The sequence below is a fragment of the Muscardinus avellanarius genome (genome assembly GCF_963383645.1).
Source record: "Muscardinus avellanarius genome assembly, chromosome: 13".
Lineage (NCBI taxonomy): Eukaryota > Metazoa > Chordata > Mammalia > Rodentia > Gliridae > Muscardinus > Muscardinus avellanarius.
Genome location: NC_137799.1, coordinates 54,908,357 through 54,925,745, shown reverse-complemented (window position 1 = coordinate 54,925,745; position 17,389 = coordinate 54,908,357). Strand labels below are relative to the sequence as shown.

General features: G+C 39.7%; 1 protein-coding gene across 3 annotated transcripts in view; it reads right to left on the bottom strand.

The window, feature by feature from the left end:
- The window catches only part of HAUS6 (HAUS augmin like complex subunit 6), a gene marked incomplete at both ends in the record, with an annotated part of 51,905 nt that overhangs the window by 4,847 nt on the left and 29,669 nt on the right, over window positions 1–17,389 (bottom strand). For 2 of the 3 annotated variants that reach the window (XM_080709257.1, XM_080709259.1), the window contains 4 exons: window positions 2,231–2,366; window positions 5,949–6,131; window positions 6,441–6,507; window positions 12,056–12,137. In XM_080709257.1, the coding sequence (XP_080565383.1) occupies window positions 2,231–2,366; window positions 5,949–6,131; window positions 6,441–6,507; window positions 12,056–12,137 (468 nt within the window). The remainder of the gene's footprint in view (window positions 1–2,230; window positions 2,367–5,948; window positions 6,132–6,440; window positions 6,508–12,055; window positions 12,138–17,389) is intronic. The other variant, XM_080709258.1, reaches the window with a different exon arrangement.

The following is a 17,389-nucleotide window of genomic DNA, read 5'->3' as shown; positions in this document are numbered from 1 at the left end:
ATAAGCGAGGTTGTGTTCCATACAGTTTTATTTACAAAAACATAGTGGAAGGCCAGGCATGGTGGTGCACGCTTGTAATCCCAGCATTTGGGAGGCTGAGACCTAGAGGATCGCGGTTCACAGACAGCCTCAGCTACTTAGTGAGGCCCTCTGCAACTCAGTGAGATCTGGTTTCAAAATAAAGAATAAAAAATAGGGCAGGGGGTGTAGCTCAGAGGTCAAATGCCCCTGGGTTCCATTCCCAAACCCGCAAAAAAAAAAAAAAAAAAAAAAAAAAAACATGGTGGAGGACCAGTTGTGGCTCACAGACTATGGTTTCCTGACCACCAATCTAGGCTGTGGCTCAGTTCAACCTGAATTAAATCTATTAGTCCAAAAAGAACTTTATTGAGACCCTGTTTCAAAATAAATAATGAAAATAGAGCAAGAGGTATAACTCAGAAGTAGAATACCCCTGGGTTCAACCCCGAGCACCAAAAAAAAAAAGAAACCAATATCAGAATTTTGCCAGTTGGGCATGACTGTACATAACTATAATCCTTACTGCTCAGAAGGCTGAAGTGGAAATATTCCAAGTTCAAGGCCAGCCTGAACAATTTGGCAAGATCCAGTCTCAAAAAAATAAACCAATAAGAACTTTGCCTACAGCTAGGCATGGTGGCACACACTTGTAATCCCAGTACTTGGGAGGATGAAATGGGAGGATCACAGGTTCAAGGACAGCTGCAGCAAATAGTGAAACTCTCCAATAACCTAGCAAGACCCTGTTCCAAAATAAAAATAAAATAGATCTGGGGGTGTTGCTCAGAGGAAGAATGCCCCTAGGTTCAATCCCCAGTGACACACACACACACACACACCTTTGCCTATACAAACTATAGGAAAAAAATATCTGATACTCTTATTTTGGAAGGGCTAAAGATTTGTGCACATGGTTTCTGGCTAATGTTTCTGGTTGTTGACCAGGAGAATATAGCTTCCATAGTCTTTAAATGTGGTCAGATCTGAAGAAATTTTTTCTAAGTGATTAAATACTTTCCAAAAAAATACACAAGTAACACACAAAAATGTTTTGTTTATCAGGGTATTACCAGGGCCAGTTATACCAATATATCAATACACTAAAGGCACAAAATAATACTGATGAAAGACTGCTATAAAGTGAGAGTATCCACACTGAATACTTCAATAAATAAAATTCCCTTATATCAGAACAAAGAGAGCTGCCAACTACTCTGAAAGATAGAGTAAAGAGTTTTAAAATCTGTTTTCAAAAGATTTATCTGAAACCAGGTCTGGTGGTGCTACTTATAATCCCAGTACTCAGGATGCTAAGACAGGAGTCCAGATCACAGGTTTGCAGCCAGCCTCAGCTACTTAGTGAGGCCTTCCATAACCTAGTGAAACCCTGTTCCAAGAATAAAAATAAGGCAAGTGGTGTGGCTCAGATGTAGAATGACCCTAGATTCAATTTCAAGTACTACCAAAAAAAAAAAAAAAAATCTGTCCAAGCTGGGCATGATAAAGCACACTTTTAATCCCAGTACTTAGAAGCTGAGACAGAAGAATCACAGGTTCAAGGACAGCATCAACAACTAGAGAAATTTCATCAACCTAGCAAGACCCTGTTTCAAAATAAAAATAAAATAGGGCTGAGGATAGACCTCAGAGGTAGAATGACTCTGGGCTCAATCCCCAGTACCACCAAATAAAGGAAGAAAGAAAGGGAGGCAGGGAGGGAGATCTGTCCAACTATGGATCCAAGAGTAGTAATATCCAATACAAGAATGAGACAGGAGAGCCGGGCGTGGCGGCTCACGCTTATAATCCCTGCACACTTGGGAGGCGGAGACAGGAGGATCGTGCTGGCTTAAGAGACCCTGTTTCCAAATAAAAAGTATAAAATAGGTCTGGAAGTGTAGCCCAGAGGTAGAAGGGTTCCATCCCCAGTACCACCAAAAAAAAAAAAAAAAAAAAAAAAAGAATGAGACAGGAGGATCACAAATTTGAGGCCAGTCTCAGCAACACAGTGAGACTCAGCAATTTAGTGAGACTATTTCAAAATAAAAACAAAAATTAAAAAAAAAAAGAATAGGTTGGGTGTGTAGCTCAGAGGTAAAATGCCCCTTGGGTTTAATCCTAAGTACAAAAATTTAAAAAAAAAAAAAAAGATCAGATGAGAAGAAGAGAAGAAAAAAAGGAAATGGGACAGAAAGCATTACTAACTTACTCAAGTTTTCTGGAGTTCTGGGAATTTGCTTCCTTGTTAAAAAAGGGTTAGAAACTAGAGAGTCAATTAATTCCTGTAGTTTTATTTCATTTCCTTCAGAGGGCTGTGGTGAATCAGATAAAACTGCTCTGGCAACCTAAAACAGAAAAGTTAGCAAAAAATTACCAAGCTGACTGGTCAAACACAACAAAAACTCTGATAACATAACTAACCAGGAACAGGAGCACCGCTGAAATCTCAGTTACTCAGGAGGCTGAAGCAAGAGGATTACAACATAGAGGCCAGCCTCAGCTCTTTAACAAGACTGTGACTCAAAACCAGAAACGATTGGAGATATAGGTCAGTGGTAGAGTGCCCCTGGGCTCAGTCCTCCCAAGTACCAGGGCCAAAAAAAAAAACCACTTTACAGTTAGCAGCTCCTCCTATGGCACAAAATCAAGCAATAAAGGAGCTCCCAACATCTAGGTATTCTATAAAGTAAAATGGAACACAAAACTACTTTTTCATTAATTTTTTTTTGGGGGGGAGAGAGTACTGGGCATTCTACCACCAAGTTATAGTCCCAATTCTTTTTATTTTTTTTTTATCTTAAAGCAAGGTCTCACTAAGTTGCTGAAGCTGGCCTCAAACCTGCAACCCTCCTGTCTCAGCCTCCCACTCAGCTGAGTGTTTCATTATCTTAAAGTAAAAAGTAAAGTCAGGTGTGGTGGCGCACGCTTGTAATCCCAGCAGAGGCTTAGACTGGAGGATTACGGTTTGCAAACAGCCTCAGCTACTTAGGCCCTCCGCAACTTAGACGCTTTTTCAAAATAAAGAATAAAAAATAGGGTAGGGGGTATAGCTTGAAGGTAGAATGCCCCCCTGGGTTCCATCCCCAGACCTGCCAAAAAAAAAAAAAAAATCCAAAGAAAAAAGTAGATAAAAATTCTTAACAGTTGGAAAGATTCAGGGGCAGTTAACTGCACAGTGACCAAGCTAATATCTACCACATCTTTGGCCTTAACAACTCTGCATCCACCAAAATAACTATCCTTGTTTGTTTCTGTGGAGATGGAGCCCAGAGGCATTTTATCTCTAAGCTACAACCCCCCGCCAGCCTTACTTTATTCTTTTATTTGGACACATGGTCACACTAAATTGCAGAGGGCCTCACTAATTTGCTGAGGCTGGTCTGAAACCTGATACCCTCCTGTCTCGGCCTCCTAAGTACTGGGATTGCAGGTGTGTAACACTGTGCTGCATACTTTCTTTTCTTTTTTTTTTTTTTTTTTTTTTTTTTGCAATACTGGGAATTGAACCCAGGGGCATTCCGCCTCCAAGCTATACCCACTATCCTATTTTTTATTTTTTATTTTTGAAACTAAGTTGCAGAGGGCCTCATTTAGTAGCTGAGGCTGGCCATGAACCCGCAATCCTCCTGTCTCAGCCTCCCAAATATTAGGATTACGAGCATGCACCACCACTTGAATTAAAATTAATTTTATTGCCGGGCATGGTGATGCATGCTTGTAATTCTAGCGCTTGGGGGGCTGAGACAGGAGGATTGCACAAGTTCAAAGCCAGCCTTAGCATAATGAAGCTCTTAGCAACTTAGAGCGACCCTGTTTTAAATAAAATATAAAATAGATTCGGAGTGTAGCCTGGAGGTAGAGGTCCCTGGGTTCCATCCCCAGGATCACAAAAATTAATTAATTAAAGAATAAAAATAGGGCTGTGGGTGTAGCTCAGAGGTAGAATGCCCCTGGTTTCCATCCCCAGTACTGCAAAAAAAAAGAAAAAAATTAATTTTATTAATAGTATTTACTACTACAAGGGCCATCCAGTGTTTTCTTCAGTAAATTTGATTACAGTTTCAGAAAGTTTATTTTTTAGTAATCTCAAGGGGCACAGATTTTAATTTGCAAGGTTTTTTTCTAGTTTTATTGATACTTAGTTAAGAGTGCTATTTGCATATTGCACTTATTTTAGAATATATTCCTGTTCTTTGTTTGCTATTTTAGATATGATAATGAAGTTTCTGAAAAAGAAATATGTTGTCAGAATATATTCTTGGGAGACTGAGACAGGAGTATCTCAGGTTCAAGTCCAACCTCAGCAACTTAGTGAGACTTTGTTTCAAAATAAATAAAAGGCCTGGGGGTATAACTCAGAGGTAGAATGCCTGTGAGTTCAATCCTAGTAACAAAGAAAAAAAAAATTATCTTACTTTCAGAGTTTTATGAAATTTTAGGACTCTCCTCTTTAATACCATACCACTCTACAGCTAACCTAAATTCTATTATCCAAAATGTGCCTTTACTTTCATAATTAATAAGGAGAGAAAAACTGACAATCTTTTAGTTAGTCGATGAGAATCAAGAGAACTTGAGAGACATTAAAGTACTTGAGAGATCAAGAAACTGGTCAACATGTTACGAATAAGAGAAATGATCAGAACCCAGTTCTCTCATTTGGATGATGCTCATTGAGTCTGATCAGGATCAGGGTAAGAAGGGAACACGGATGCCTACATTAATATGCACTAAGACAGTTTTCTTTTTTTTTTTTTTTTGGTTGTACTGAGGATGGAACCCTTCTGCCTCCAGGCTGCACTCCCAGACCCATTTTTTATATTTTATTTGGAAACAAAGTCTCTTAAGCCAGCAAGGCTGGCTTTGAACCTCTGCGATCCTCCTGTCTCCTCCTCCCAAGCGTGGGGATTACAAGCGTTCCTCCTCCCAAGCGTGGGGATTACAAGCGTGCGCCACCATGCCCAGCTAAAAAGTTTTCTTTTTAAAGCAGGATACCATTAAGAAACAGGGATAGCTAGGAAAATCAATTTCATGGTCACAGAAATGCATTTAATCAGAAAATATTTGGAAAGCAAAAAGAACAAAATCTTTGCTCAGTAATAATACTATATATCCTTTGTTTTTGTTTTATTGTTGTTTTTTTGTATGTATGGTATTGGGGATAGAACCCAGGGGTTTTCTACCCCCAATACACACTCGCAAACCTATTTTTTCATATTTTATTTGAAAACAGGGACTCACTAAGTTGCTGAGAGCCTCACTAAGTAGCTGAGGCTGGCTTCGAACCTGCGCGATCCTCCTGTCTCAGCCTCCCAGGGATTACAAGCATGCGCCACCACGCCCGGCTTTATATACCTTTGTTTTAATACTCAAAAATGAGGAAGCCAAGAAACATATAATACTGATATAATAATGAGACAATTCACATAATGATGAATCCCCAAAATATAACACTAGCATTATTGTATACTTTTGGATGTTATTTATAGAATGGGGAAAGGGAGCCGGGTGCGCTTGTAATCCTAGTACTTGGGAGGATGAGGAGGACTGCAGTTCACAAACAGCCTCAGCTACTTAGTGAGGCTTTCTGCAACTTAGTGAGAACCTGTTCAAAAATAAAGAATATAAAATAGGGCTGGGGGTGCACCTTGGAAGTAGAATGCCCCAGGGTTTCATCCTCAGTACCCCCCAAAAAAAAGAAAGAATGGGGAAAGGGTTTGAAAACAGGAAAGTAATCAAGTAATCCTAAGGTAAGCTTATATGAAATCTACTTTTTTCTGTGGTCAAGTTTGCTTTAACCATGATTTTAATTATCTGTGCACTTCTTTCCCCCAACTTAAACCAGTTACTCAGTAATTAACTGTACTACATTTCTGATCCAAACATCACTGAGAAAATAGAATGTTTTTAAACAGTCTTTTTCTAACCTCTTCTGCCAGATGATCTTGCTCTTTTTGGAATGGATCACTTTTAGAGAGAGGCAGAGACCTTCCAAATGCACTTGTCTCTATATTCTTTGCAGCATCTAATAATGGAGAGTCTTCCACTTCAAATTCTGCTATTTTCTTAGAAGTTGTTTCATTTTTCTCTTTGGGACTTATCTTCATATCCTAAAGAAAACAGACATGCAATGTTAAAACCTTAATCTCGGTTCAACTTAAAGCTTCCTTCACTAAAGGTTCATGCAAAATCACAAACCTATAAAAGGTTGTTACTATTATGATGAGGTTATATGTTCGCTGTCAGGGTTAAGTAATTCCAATATTCCCGCTATGCAAAAGAGAATATATAAACAGAAACAATACAAAATGTACAAATACTGGGAAATATAAAAATATAAATATACATTTACTAACTAAGTTAATTTTTTATTATAATTAGTATAGTCAGAATTAATTGACCATTGTTTTGGAACGTACCTTTTCAAGTACTGTAACATGGTTACCACCTGATGATGAAGCTGGCTGCAACAGAAAAGAGGCAGGGCTAAAAGGAAAAAAAATTGCAAATAAAAGTTCTAAGAAGGAAAGAATTTCATTCACTGGCTGAATATTCTAAAAATATTTTCACTTGCTATATATTAATATTCCAAATAAAATTGTCTGCCCCGCATCTGTCCGTTACGATTTCACTCAATTCGTCCCGGTCATCAAAAGGCATTTTAATCTAGGGAGGTATGGTGACAATTAGAGCAATATTTCAGCCCAATTTGTGTATCCGCCTCCCAATTATGAATATTTTACTTACTTGATCTATATATACATGTATGGGCGCGCGCGCGCGCACACACACACACACACACACACACACACACACACACACTGCTATTTTTTGGGTACTGCAGAAGGAATTCAAGGGTGTTCTACCACTGAGTACAACTCCAGCTCTTTTTACTTCTTATTAAGAAACAATTTACTATGGCTGGCCTCCTGCCTCAGTCTCACAAGTAATGTAATTACATGCATGTACCACTGTGCCCAGCTTACTTGCTATATATATTTTTGAGGAAATAGTATTCTTTATTATTTATTTATTTATTTACTTATTTATTTGTGGTACTGGGGTTCCTGAAAACCTTTTACCTCTGGGCTATACTCCAAGACCCATTTTATACTTTTATTTGGAAACAGGGTCTCTTAAGCCAGCAAGGCTGGCTTCGAACCAGCGTGATCCTCCTGTCTCTGCCTCCCAAGCTCAGGGAATACAAGCATGCACCACCACGCCTGGCTAGGAAATAGTATTCTTTAAAAAGGTTAACTGGCAAGCTGGGCAAGGTGGCACACACTTGTAATCCCAGCATTTGAAAGGCTGAGACAGGAGGATCACAGTTCATTGACAGCCTCAGCTATTACTTAGCAAGAACCTTTGCAACTCAGTGAGACTCTGTTTTAAAATAAAGAATGAAATAGGGCTGGGGGTGTAGCTCGGAGGGAGAATGCCCCTAGGTTCCATCGATGCCCAGTACTGCAAAAATATAAATAAATAAATAAAAGGTTAACTGGCATATTGACTGAAAAAGTTAAGTATAGCTTAAAAACAAACTCATTTAGCTAGAATTGCATTATTACAGTGTCCTCTAGGTCCAGAATTCAGAATTTCATTGTAGCAGTCTTTAAAATCCTTTTGATAAGTATTCACATCTCCAAAATAAATTTCTTATATGCTGGATTTTGCTCTATTGAAATGTATTACAAGCTGGTGTGGTGGCACACACTTGTAATCCCAGTACTTGAGAGGCTAAGACAGGAGGATCGCAGATTTTTGGCCAGCCTCAACTACTTGTGAGGCACTCTGCAACTCAGTAAGACCCTGTTTCAAATATTCAAATAAAAAAATAAAAAATAGGGCTGGGGCCGGGCACGGTGACGCACGCTTGTAATCTGCACGTTTAGGCGGTGTAGACAGGAGGAATCTCACTGGCTTAAGAGATCCTGTTTCCAAATAAAAAAGTATAAAATAGGTCTGGGAGTGTAACCCTGAGGTAGAAGGGTTTCCAGGAACCCCAGTACCACCCACCCCCAAAAAATAGGACTGGGGTGTAGCTCGGAGGTAGAATGCCCCTGAGTTTGATCCCCAAAGTATTATCAAATATATATACTATACAGTAAAGTCATATGGTTATTCAGTTTTTATTTACTGCAGAGTGTGTGTGTGTGTGTGTGTGTGTGTGTGTGTGTGTGTGTGTGTGTGTGTGTGTTTACTGGGGATTAACCCCAGGGGCATTCTACCTGAAAGCTATACTCCCAGCCTTATTTTATTTTGAAACAGGGTCTCCCTAAGTCACTCCCTAAGCCAGCCTCAGCTACTTAGTGAGGCTCTCAGCAACTTAGTGAGACCCTGTTTCCAAATAAAGTATAAAAAATATGTCTGGGAGTATAGCCCGAAGGTAGAAAGCCTCTGGGTTCCACCCCAGTACCACCAAAAAAAACCCCAAAAATAATAATAATAATTTTTTGTGTGTGTGGTACTGGGGTTCCTGGAAGCCCTTCTACCTCCAGGCTACACTCCCAGACATATTTTATACTTTTTTATTTTTGGAAACAGTGTCTCTTAAGCCAGCGTGGCTGGCTTCAAACCTGCGTGATCCTACTGTCTCCGCCTCCCAAGCACAGGGATTACAAGGGTGCACCACCACGCCCTGAAATTATGTTATCTTGATCTGGGAAGATCTTTTCAACTGAAAGGCCAAAAGCTTTTCTACCCTAGGAAAAAATGGATTACCACAGAAACTACTGTCAACACTAAACATATTGGTGCTGTACCTTCTTTTCAGAGGCAGAAGTATAATGCAAATATTTTACATAATAGCAAATACAATTTTTCAAGTTTCTTCAAACTTGCAGTCTTGAAATCTTCACCTATTAGAGGCAGAATGCACTTGGGTTCCATCTCCAGTACCGCAAAAAAAAAAAAAGAAAGAAAGAAAGAAAGAAAATAGAACTACTCATGAAGGAAGTCAAAACAGCAGATTGAGGTTGCGGTACTGGGGTTTGAACCCAGGGGCATTCTACCTCCGAGCTACACCTCCAGCCCAATTTTGTATTCCTTAGTTTGAAAGGGTCTCACTGAGTTGCAAATAGCCTAAGTAGTTGAGACTGGTCGCAAACCTGAGATTCTCCTGTCTCAGCCTCCCAAGTACTGGGATTACAAGCAAGCACCACTATGCCCAACAAGTTCAGGTTTCTCATATATTAAATTTGGGGGTTAGAGTAAATCAAAGTCTTCCCTTTTTTTTTTTTTTTTTTTTTTTTTTTTTTTTTTTTTTTTTGGTGGTACTGGAGGTGGAACTCGGGCTTTTCTACCTCCAGACTACACCCCTAGCACTATTTTTCTTTATAATTTATTTGGAAACAGGGTCTCACTAAGTTGCTAGAGCCTCACTAAGTAGCTGAGGCTGGCTTCGAACCTGGGTGATCCTCCTGTCTCAGCCTCCCAAGGGCGGGGATTACAAGCGTGCGCCACCACGCCTGGCTCAAAGTCTTCCAAATTTTTTAAAGTTTCAAAGTATCAACAATTTTTATCAAGTGGTTTATCAAAAACCTCTACATAAATACAGATAAAAGAAAGAGCTGCTCAGACTTAAGTGGGAAACGGTTGGACCAGCAAAGGCCAAATCAGATGCAGCTATAACAACAAAAATTAAAGTAGAATATAGTCTTAAGACTAAATTTCAAAGTTCCCCCAAATTCCTCTTTTTTTTTTTTGGTACTATGAATTAAACCCAAGAATGTGTTACCACTGAACTATATCTCCAGTCCTTTTCATTTTGAGACAGAATCACACTAATTTGCCCAGGCTGGCCTCAAATTTGCAATCCTGCTTCAACACTGGAGTAGCTAGAATTATAGGTGCAAAAACCCCCAACTTTTTCTTACGTACACACACAAGAAAATCCAGAGGCAGTCTACCTCCAAGCTCTACTCCCAGTCCTATTTTACTTTTTGTTTTGAAAGAAGATCTCATTAAATGACTAAGGATCTCACTAATTGCTGAGAAAAGCCTTGAACCTGCCATCCTCCTATCTCAGCCTCCTGGGTACTAGGATTAGTCCCCAAAATCTTAAAAGTATAAAAATTCAACCACCATGCCTGGTTAAGATTGAATATCTCAAGTAAAATTCCTATGATCACACAGAATAAAGCAGGGCCAGTATTTGAGTTGAAGCAGTTTGACCTCAGAATATGTGCTGTAATGCTATGGTAAACTATAATCTCCATCAGGATAACAGTCACACTTTTTTTTTTGGGGGGTCTGGGAATGGAACCCAAGGGCATTTGACCTCCAAGCTACACCTCCTGCCCTATTTTTTATTCTTTATTTTGAAACAGGGTCTCACTAAGTTGCAGAGAGCCTCACTAAGCAGTAGCTGAGGCTGTCCGCAAACCGCAATCCTCCGGTCTCAGCTTCCGGAATGCTGGGATAACAAGGGTGCGCCACCACACCCGGGTTTTGTTTAGCGGTACCAGGGATGGAAGCCAAGGGCATTCTACCTCTGAGCTATACCCCCAGCCCTTTTTTATTCTTTATTTTGAAACCGTTCTCACTGAGTTGCAAAGGACCTCACTAAGTAGCTGAGGCTGTGCGTGAACCGCAATCCTCTGGTTTCAGAAGGATCCTGAATGCTGCGATTACAAGTGGGCTCCACCACACCCAGCTATAGTCACACATTTAAAATAAAATTTTGATTGGACACACTGATGAAAACCTATACTCCCAGTACTTGGATGTCTGAGACAGGAGAATCTCAGGTTTGAACCCAACCTCAGCAACCTAGTAGACCTTTATCTAAAAGACCCTGTTTCAACCAGGTGTGGTGGCGCACACTTGTAATCCCCGTGCTTGGGAGGCGGAGACAAGAGAATCGCGCAGGTTCAAAACCAGCATCGCTGGCTTAAGAGACCCTGTTTCCAAATAAAAATATAAAAATAGGTCTGGTAGTATAGCCCGGAGGTAGAAGGGTTTCCAGGAACCCCAGTACCACCAAAAATAAAATAAAATAAAATAAAATATTAAAAAAAAGACCCTGTTTCTTTCCTTTTTCTTCTTCCTCCCCTCCTGTCCACCCATATCTCTTTTTCTTTCTCTCTCTTTTTTCTTTCTTTCTTTGGTAATTGAACCCTGAAGTGTTCTAACTCTGAGCTACACCCTAGCCTTATTTTATTTCTTTATTTTGAAACAGTGTCTCAATAAGTTGTAGAGAGCCTCACCCTCACTAAATTGCTGAGGCTGGCCACTGACCTGTGATCCTCCTGTCTCAGCTTCTCAAGTACTGGGATTATAAGCATACACCACGAGGCCTGGCATGAGACCATGCATAAAAAATATGCCAGGCATGGTAAACAGTACTTATAATCCCAATACTTGAGAGGCTGTGACAGGAGGACCCAGGTTCTCAGACAGCCTGAGCTACTGAGACTCTGTTTCAAAATAAAAATTTAAAAATCAGGTTAGGGGTGTAGCTCAGAGGTAGAATGCCCCTGGGTTCAATCCCCAGGACCACACACACACACACACACACAAAATAAATAAATATATATTTCCCAAACTCACCTTAGATAATTTTCATAATTTTTTTCTTTAAAATTCAGATAATCTTCCATGAAACCCAATATTTAAAGAAAAGGAAAAATGCCCATGCTCACAAGTGTTGAATCTTTTCTAAAAATGTGTTTCTAAAAAACTATTTAGAAAAAATACTATCTGCCTAAGAAGGGGAAGTAATATAGTATTCCATAGTACAAAAGTTTGGAAACTGGCTTAAGATGGCACTAAAATTAATATAAGAAATCAATATGAAGCCGGATGTGGTGATGCACACTTATAATCCCAGCATTTGGGAGGCTGAAACAGGAGAATCACAGTTCACAGATAGCCTCAGCTATTTCCTGATGCCATTTGCAATTCAGTGTGACCCTGTTTCAAAATAAAGAATAAAAAATAGGGCTGGGGGTGTAGCTTGGAGGTAGAATGCCCGTGGGTTCCATCCCCAGTACCATACCAAAAAAAATCAATATGAATATCAAATTTGTTTTACCTGTTGTTTAGATCACATGTAGCTACCAAAGTATCAATGCCTCTTCTACAACCATTTTCTTGGTTATGTTGCTTAGGTGTATCTAAGGAAGTAGAAAAAAAAATCCTCTAATTATGTTTGTACATTAATATTCAAGGATTTTAAAATTTTGAGGCTTTTTTTTTTTTTTCTGGGAATCAAACCAGGGCTTTGCACATACAAGGCAAGAACTCTACCACTGAGCTGTATTCCATCCTCTTGGCCCATATAGCTTCTAAACAGGAGGGGGGGGAAAAATATATATATATATATAAATATATAATATACATATATATACATATATATAAATACTAATAAAAGATAATTATCCAATTTTTAAGGTAAAGTGATAGGCAGAATAGTTAGGGAATATCTGAGCAGGAGGCTTTTTAAGATTGGTATATGCAAGCAGCCTTGAGTCTATCCCCAGTAATAAAAAAAAAAAAAAAGACTGGTAACTTAATCTAAAACAACTGTTTAAGTGCATAGATTATAATTAACACACAGGCCATCAAAGTCAAAAAGTTACAGCACATAGCATATCTGAGCACAGGTTTTAGATATCAATCAGCCATCCTATATGTTTGTTATTCTACCACTGATTAACTGTGTGCCACCACTGTATGACCCATGGGGAAGCAGTCAGTCTAGCCAGGGGTAAAGTGTTGTTATACTACTACATTATTATGACAGAGTAAAAACAAAATGCAAGGAGGCAGAGGAGAGACATCCAGGGAAGAAGGCATGAAGGTCTGGAGAGAGTAAGTAGTATACTGTGGCATGAGGATTCTGTCCTACAGTATTTGGTAGCAATACATATCATGAAGGTATGGTGGGAAAGGAGACGTGAAGAAAGCCACAGCTATGTTAAAAAGGACTTGATGCTTGGGAGGCTGAGACAGGAGGATCACAGTTCAAGGCCAGCCTCAGCTACTTAGTGAGGCCCTTTGCAACTCAATGAGACCCTGTTTCAAAATAAAGAATAAAAAATAGGACTGGGGGTGCAGCTCAGAGGTAGAATGCCCCTGGATTCCATCCCCAGTACCGCAAAAAAAAAAAAAAAAAAAAACTTGATGCTACAAGGACTCCTCCTCCTCTAACATGTTAGCTTCTGAAAGGCTTTCCTTATTATGTGCATGTGCCCAAAATGTCACTGCATAAGAAGCCAATAAAAATATTATGTAAAGTTATCCTTTAAATCTATCATGATAGTATGCCACTTTACAACATTTTCAACACCCTCTATACCTGTTAATTGAATGAAATTGCCACTCCTTATAAAACATCTCCCAAATAAAACACAACTACAACTCTGTCACAAAACTAGAAAATCAGAAACCAAATTGTTGCATATAACTATAAACACCATCTGTTGCTAGCAGACAAAACTGAAACATGTTTATTCCAGCACGTAAGAAAGTTTGCAAGAAAAAAGCTATTCAGTGAAAAACATATCTAGCTTTTTGCCCCTAAAGATGATAGGAAGCCATTGTGTGTTTTATATAAAAAATGAAAAGGATCATATGTACATTACAGAAACTTTCACTAACTGTCATATGGAATATGGAATAAATTGAATATTGAAAACAGAGTAGCAAGTTAGAACACAATTTCAAGCAAGCAGTGATGTGCTAGTCCCGTGTTCAATCCCCAGCATGGAGGAGGAGGAGGAGGAGGAGGAGGAGGAGGAGGAGGAGGAGGAGGAGGAGGAGGAGGAGGAGGAGGAGGAGGAGAACAACTACTACTAAAGTCTAATACTATAAGATGTGAAAAAAAGGACAGACAAAACAAGGCATTTAAAAGTTAACGTGTCGGATATGCAGGTGCATGCCTGTAATCCTAATAATTAGGAGGCTGAGACAGGAGGATCATAGATTCAAAGCCAGCCTTAGCAACTTACTGAAGCTCTTAGCAACATAGTGAGACCCTGTTTCAAGTAAAAAATTAAAAAATAAGTAAATAAAAGAAACTTGCAGCAGAACAAACCAAGCAGAAACACAGTAACTCTTACTACAAATACACTAGAACTGCTAAATACAATGGAAGAAAAAGGAAAAACTGCCTAAAGAAATGTCATTATAAGCCAGAACCAAAGACAGAAAGTTTAATCAGAATAGTAATCTCAAGCTTTATGGGGCCAAACACAGGAGACTTTATGCCCACCCACCAGTTAACAAGAACACCTTAGCTTCCCAGCACACTGCAGGTGCTCTGACCCTGTAAAGGGAAATTATAAAAATTCTACCAGCTGGCCAGGCATGGTGACACATGCTTGTAATCCCAGCATTCGGGAGGCTGAGACCGGAGGATCGTGGTTCGCGGACAGCCTCAGCTACTTAGTGAGGCCCTCTGCTACTTAGCGAGACCCTGTTTCAAAATAAAGAATAAAAAAAAAATAGGAAAGGGCGTGTAGCTCAGAGGTCAAATGCCCTTGGGTTCCATCCCCAGACCCGCAAAAAAAATTTAAAAAAAATTCTACCAGCTGGACCAGAAAAGTAGCAAGGAAGTTTCTTTCTACCTGGATGAAAAAATTGAAAATTAAAAAGAAATTTAAAACCTCAGCTGATGAAATGGTATATAAAACTCTAAATTTATAATGGTTACTTGTAGGAATCCAAAACCAGACATTAACTGAAAGGAAATATCTAGGTCCCTACGGTACTCTGTAAAGGCTATTTTATAAAGAGCCCACAAGAGTCCTCTAAAGGTAAAGAGACCACTAAAGTTGAGATCACAATAAAGTTTTGCTTTTTGGTGCGTGCATGCGCGCGTGCATGTGTGTGTATGTGTGTGCACGCACACATTGTGTGGATTAAATCTAGAGGTATTCTACCTCTGAGATACACCCTCAGCCCTGTTTTTTATTCTTTTTCTTTTTTTTTTTTTTTCTTTTTGGTGGTACTGGGGATGGAACCCTTCTACCTCCAGGCTACACTCCCAGACCTATTTTATATTTTATTTGGAAACAGGGTCTCGTAGGCCAGCAAGGCTGGCTTTGAACCTGTGCGATCCTCCTGTCTCTGCCTCCCAAGCACAGGGATTACAAGCGTGTGCCACCACACCCGGCCTATTCTTTATTTTGAAACAGTGCCTCAATAAGTTTTTGGAGGGCCTCACAATTTACTGAGGCTAGCTGAGAACCTGCAATCCTGTGGCGGCCTTGCAAGTACTGAGATTACAAGTGTGTGCCACCATGGCAAACCAAGCACTTCAAAAGGAAGGAAACAACCATGAAAATCAAGCAGAGGACATAGAACCAGAAATAACTGATCAAGATAGGAAAAATCTTGAAAAAGATAAGCTCAATACATCTTAAATTATTAGCAAAAAAGAAAAAAGCCATAATGAAAGGCAAGAAAGACCATAAAAAAGATCAGATAGTTTTTAAAAAGCAAATAAAGAAGACATTAATGAGTATTAAATATTAAAAATGGATAGGTCAAGCCAAGCGTGGTGTCACATGCTTGTAATCCCACTATTCGGGAGGCTGAGACAGGAGAATCACAGTTCTCATCTAGCCTCAGTTACTTAGTGAGGTCCTTTGCAACTTAGTAAGACCCTGTTTCAAAATAAAGAATAAAAATGGGGATGGAGTATAGCTGGTAGGTAGAATTCCTTGGGTTCCATCCCCAGTACCACACACACCCACACACCCACACACACACACACACACACACACACACACACACACACGGATAGGTCAAAGGGCAAATTAAGCATAACTAAAAGATAATTAGTTAACTCTAAGAGATATAAAGGTGGTGGGAAGGAGAGAGGGGGAGAGAAAGAGGAGGAGGAAGAGAAGGAGGAGGAGGAGAAAGAAAAAGAGACAGGAAAACTGCAGTTTCAAGGGCAGCTTCAGCAATGTTGCAAGATTCTGAGCAACCTGGCAAGATTTTGTTTCAAAAATCAAAAATAAAAAGGGCTGGGAAGCCGGGCATAGTGGCGCACACTTGTAATCCCAGTGCTTGGGAGGCTGAGACAGGAGGATTGCACAGGTTCAAAGCCAGCCTCAGCTACTTAGTAAAGCTCTTAGCAACTTAGTGAGATCCTGTTTCCAATTAAATTATTAAAAAATAGGACTGGGAAAGCAGGGCGTGGTGGCGCACGCTTGTAATCCCCGCGCTTGGGAGGCTGAGACGGGAGGATCGCATGTGTTCGAAGCCAGCCTCAGCTACTTAGTGAGGCTCAGAGCAACTCAGTGAGACCTTGTTTCCAAATAAAGTATAAAATAGGTCTGGGAGTATAGCCCAGAGGTAGAAAGCCTCTGGGTTCTACCCCCAGTACCACCAAAAAAAAAAAAAAAAAAGGACTGGGAAGAGCCAGGTGTAGTAGTACATGTAATCCCAGTTCTTGGGAAGCTGAAATAAGAGGCTCACAGGCTGGAGGCACTTAGGCTTTCTACAACTTAGTGAGACCATGTTTCAAAATAAAATAACAAAAAAAGATGAGCAATAGGGCTGGGAATATAGCTCAGAAGTAGAATGCCCTTGGGTTCCATCCCCAGTATCACCAAAAAAAAAAGTGGTGAGCGGGCTGGAAATAAAGTTTGGTACAATGTCCCTGAGTTCTATCCCCAGTACCAAAACATAAAAAATAAAAGAGAGAAGAGAAAGAAAAGAAATGAGGGCTCAGCCATACATTAATCAGCATAGATAAACCTTAGAAAAATTGCATAGAAAGTGAAAAAACTGCAAGAAAAAGAAGCTAAGCGCAAAGGCCACATATTGTATGATTCTCTTTATATGAAAGATCCAGAATATCCACAAAAGCAAAAAGTATATAGTGGCTGCCATAAACTACAGGAGGAGGAAATGGGGAGAGACTACTTTAATGGATAAAGGGCTTTCTTTGAAATTGATGAAAATGTTCTGGAACAAAACGTAGTGATGCCAGGCGTGGTAGCACATGCTTGAAATCCCAGCATTCGGGAGGCTAAGATCGGAGGATTGCGGTTCGCGGACAGCCTCAGCTACTTAGTGAGACCCTCTGCAACTCAGTGAGACCGGTTTCAAAATAAGGAATAAAAAATAGGCCAGGGGCTGTAGCTCAGAGGTCAAATGCCCCTGGTCAAATTCCCAGACCCGCCAAAAAAAAAAAAAGAGCGATAATTGAACGACACTGAATTTACTAAATGTCACTGTGTTATATACTTTACAGTGACTGAAATGACTATGTTATGTGCATTTCTACAATAAAAAAGAATTGGGGGAAAACAATGAATATATAAGACTATTATGAGAAATAATGAGAGACAGGAGTTTGTTTTGTTTTGTTTTTTGTTTGTTTTTTTAGTGGTACTGGGGTTCCTGGAAG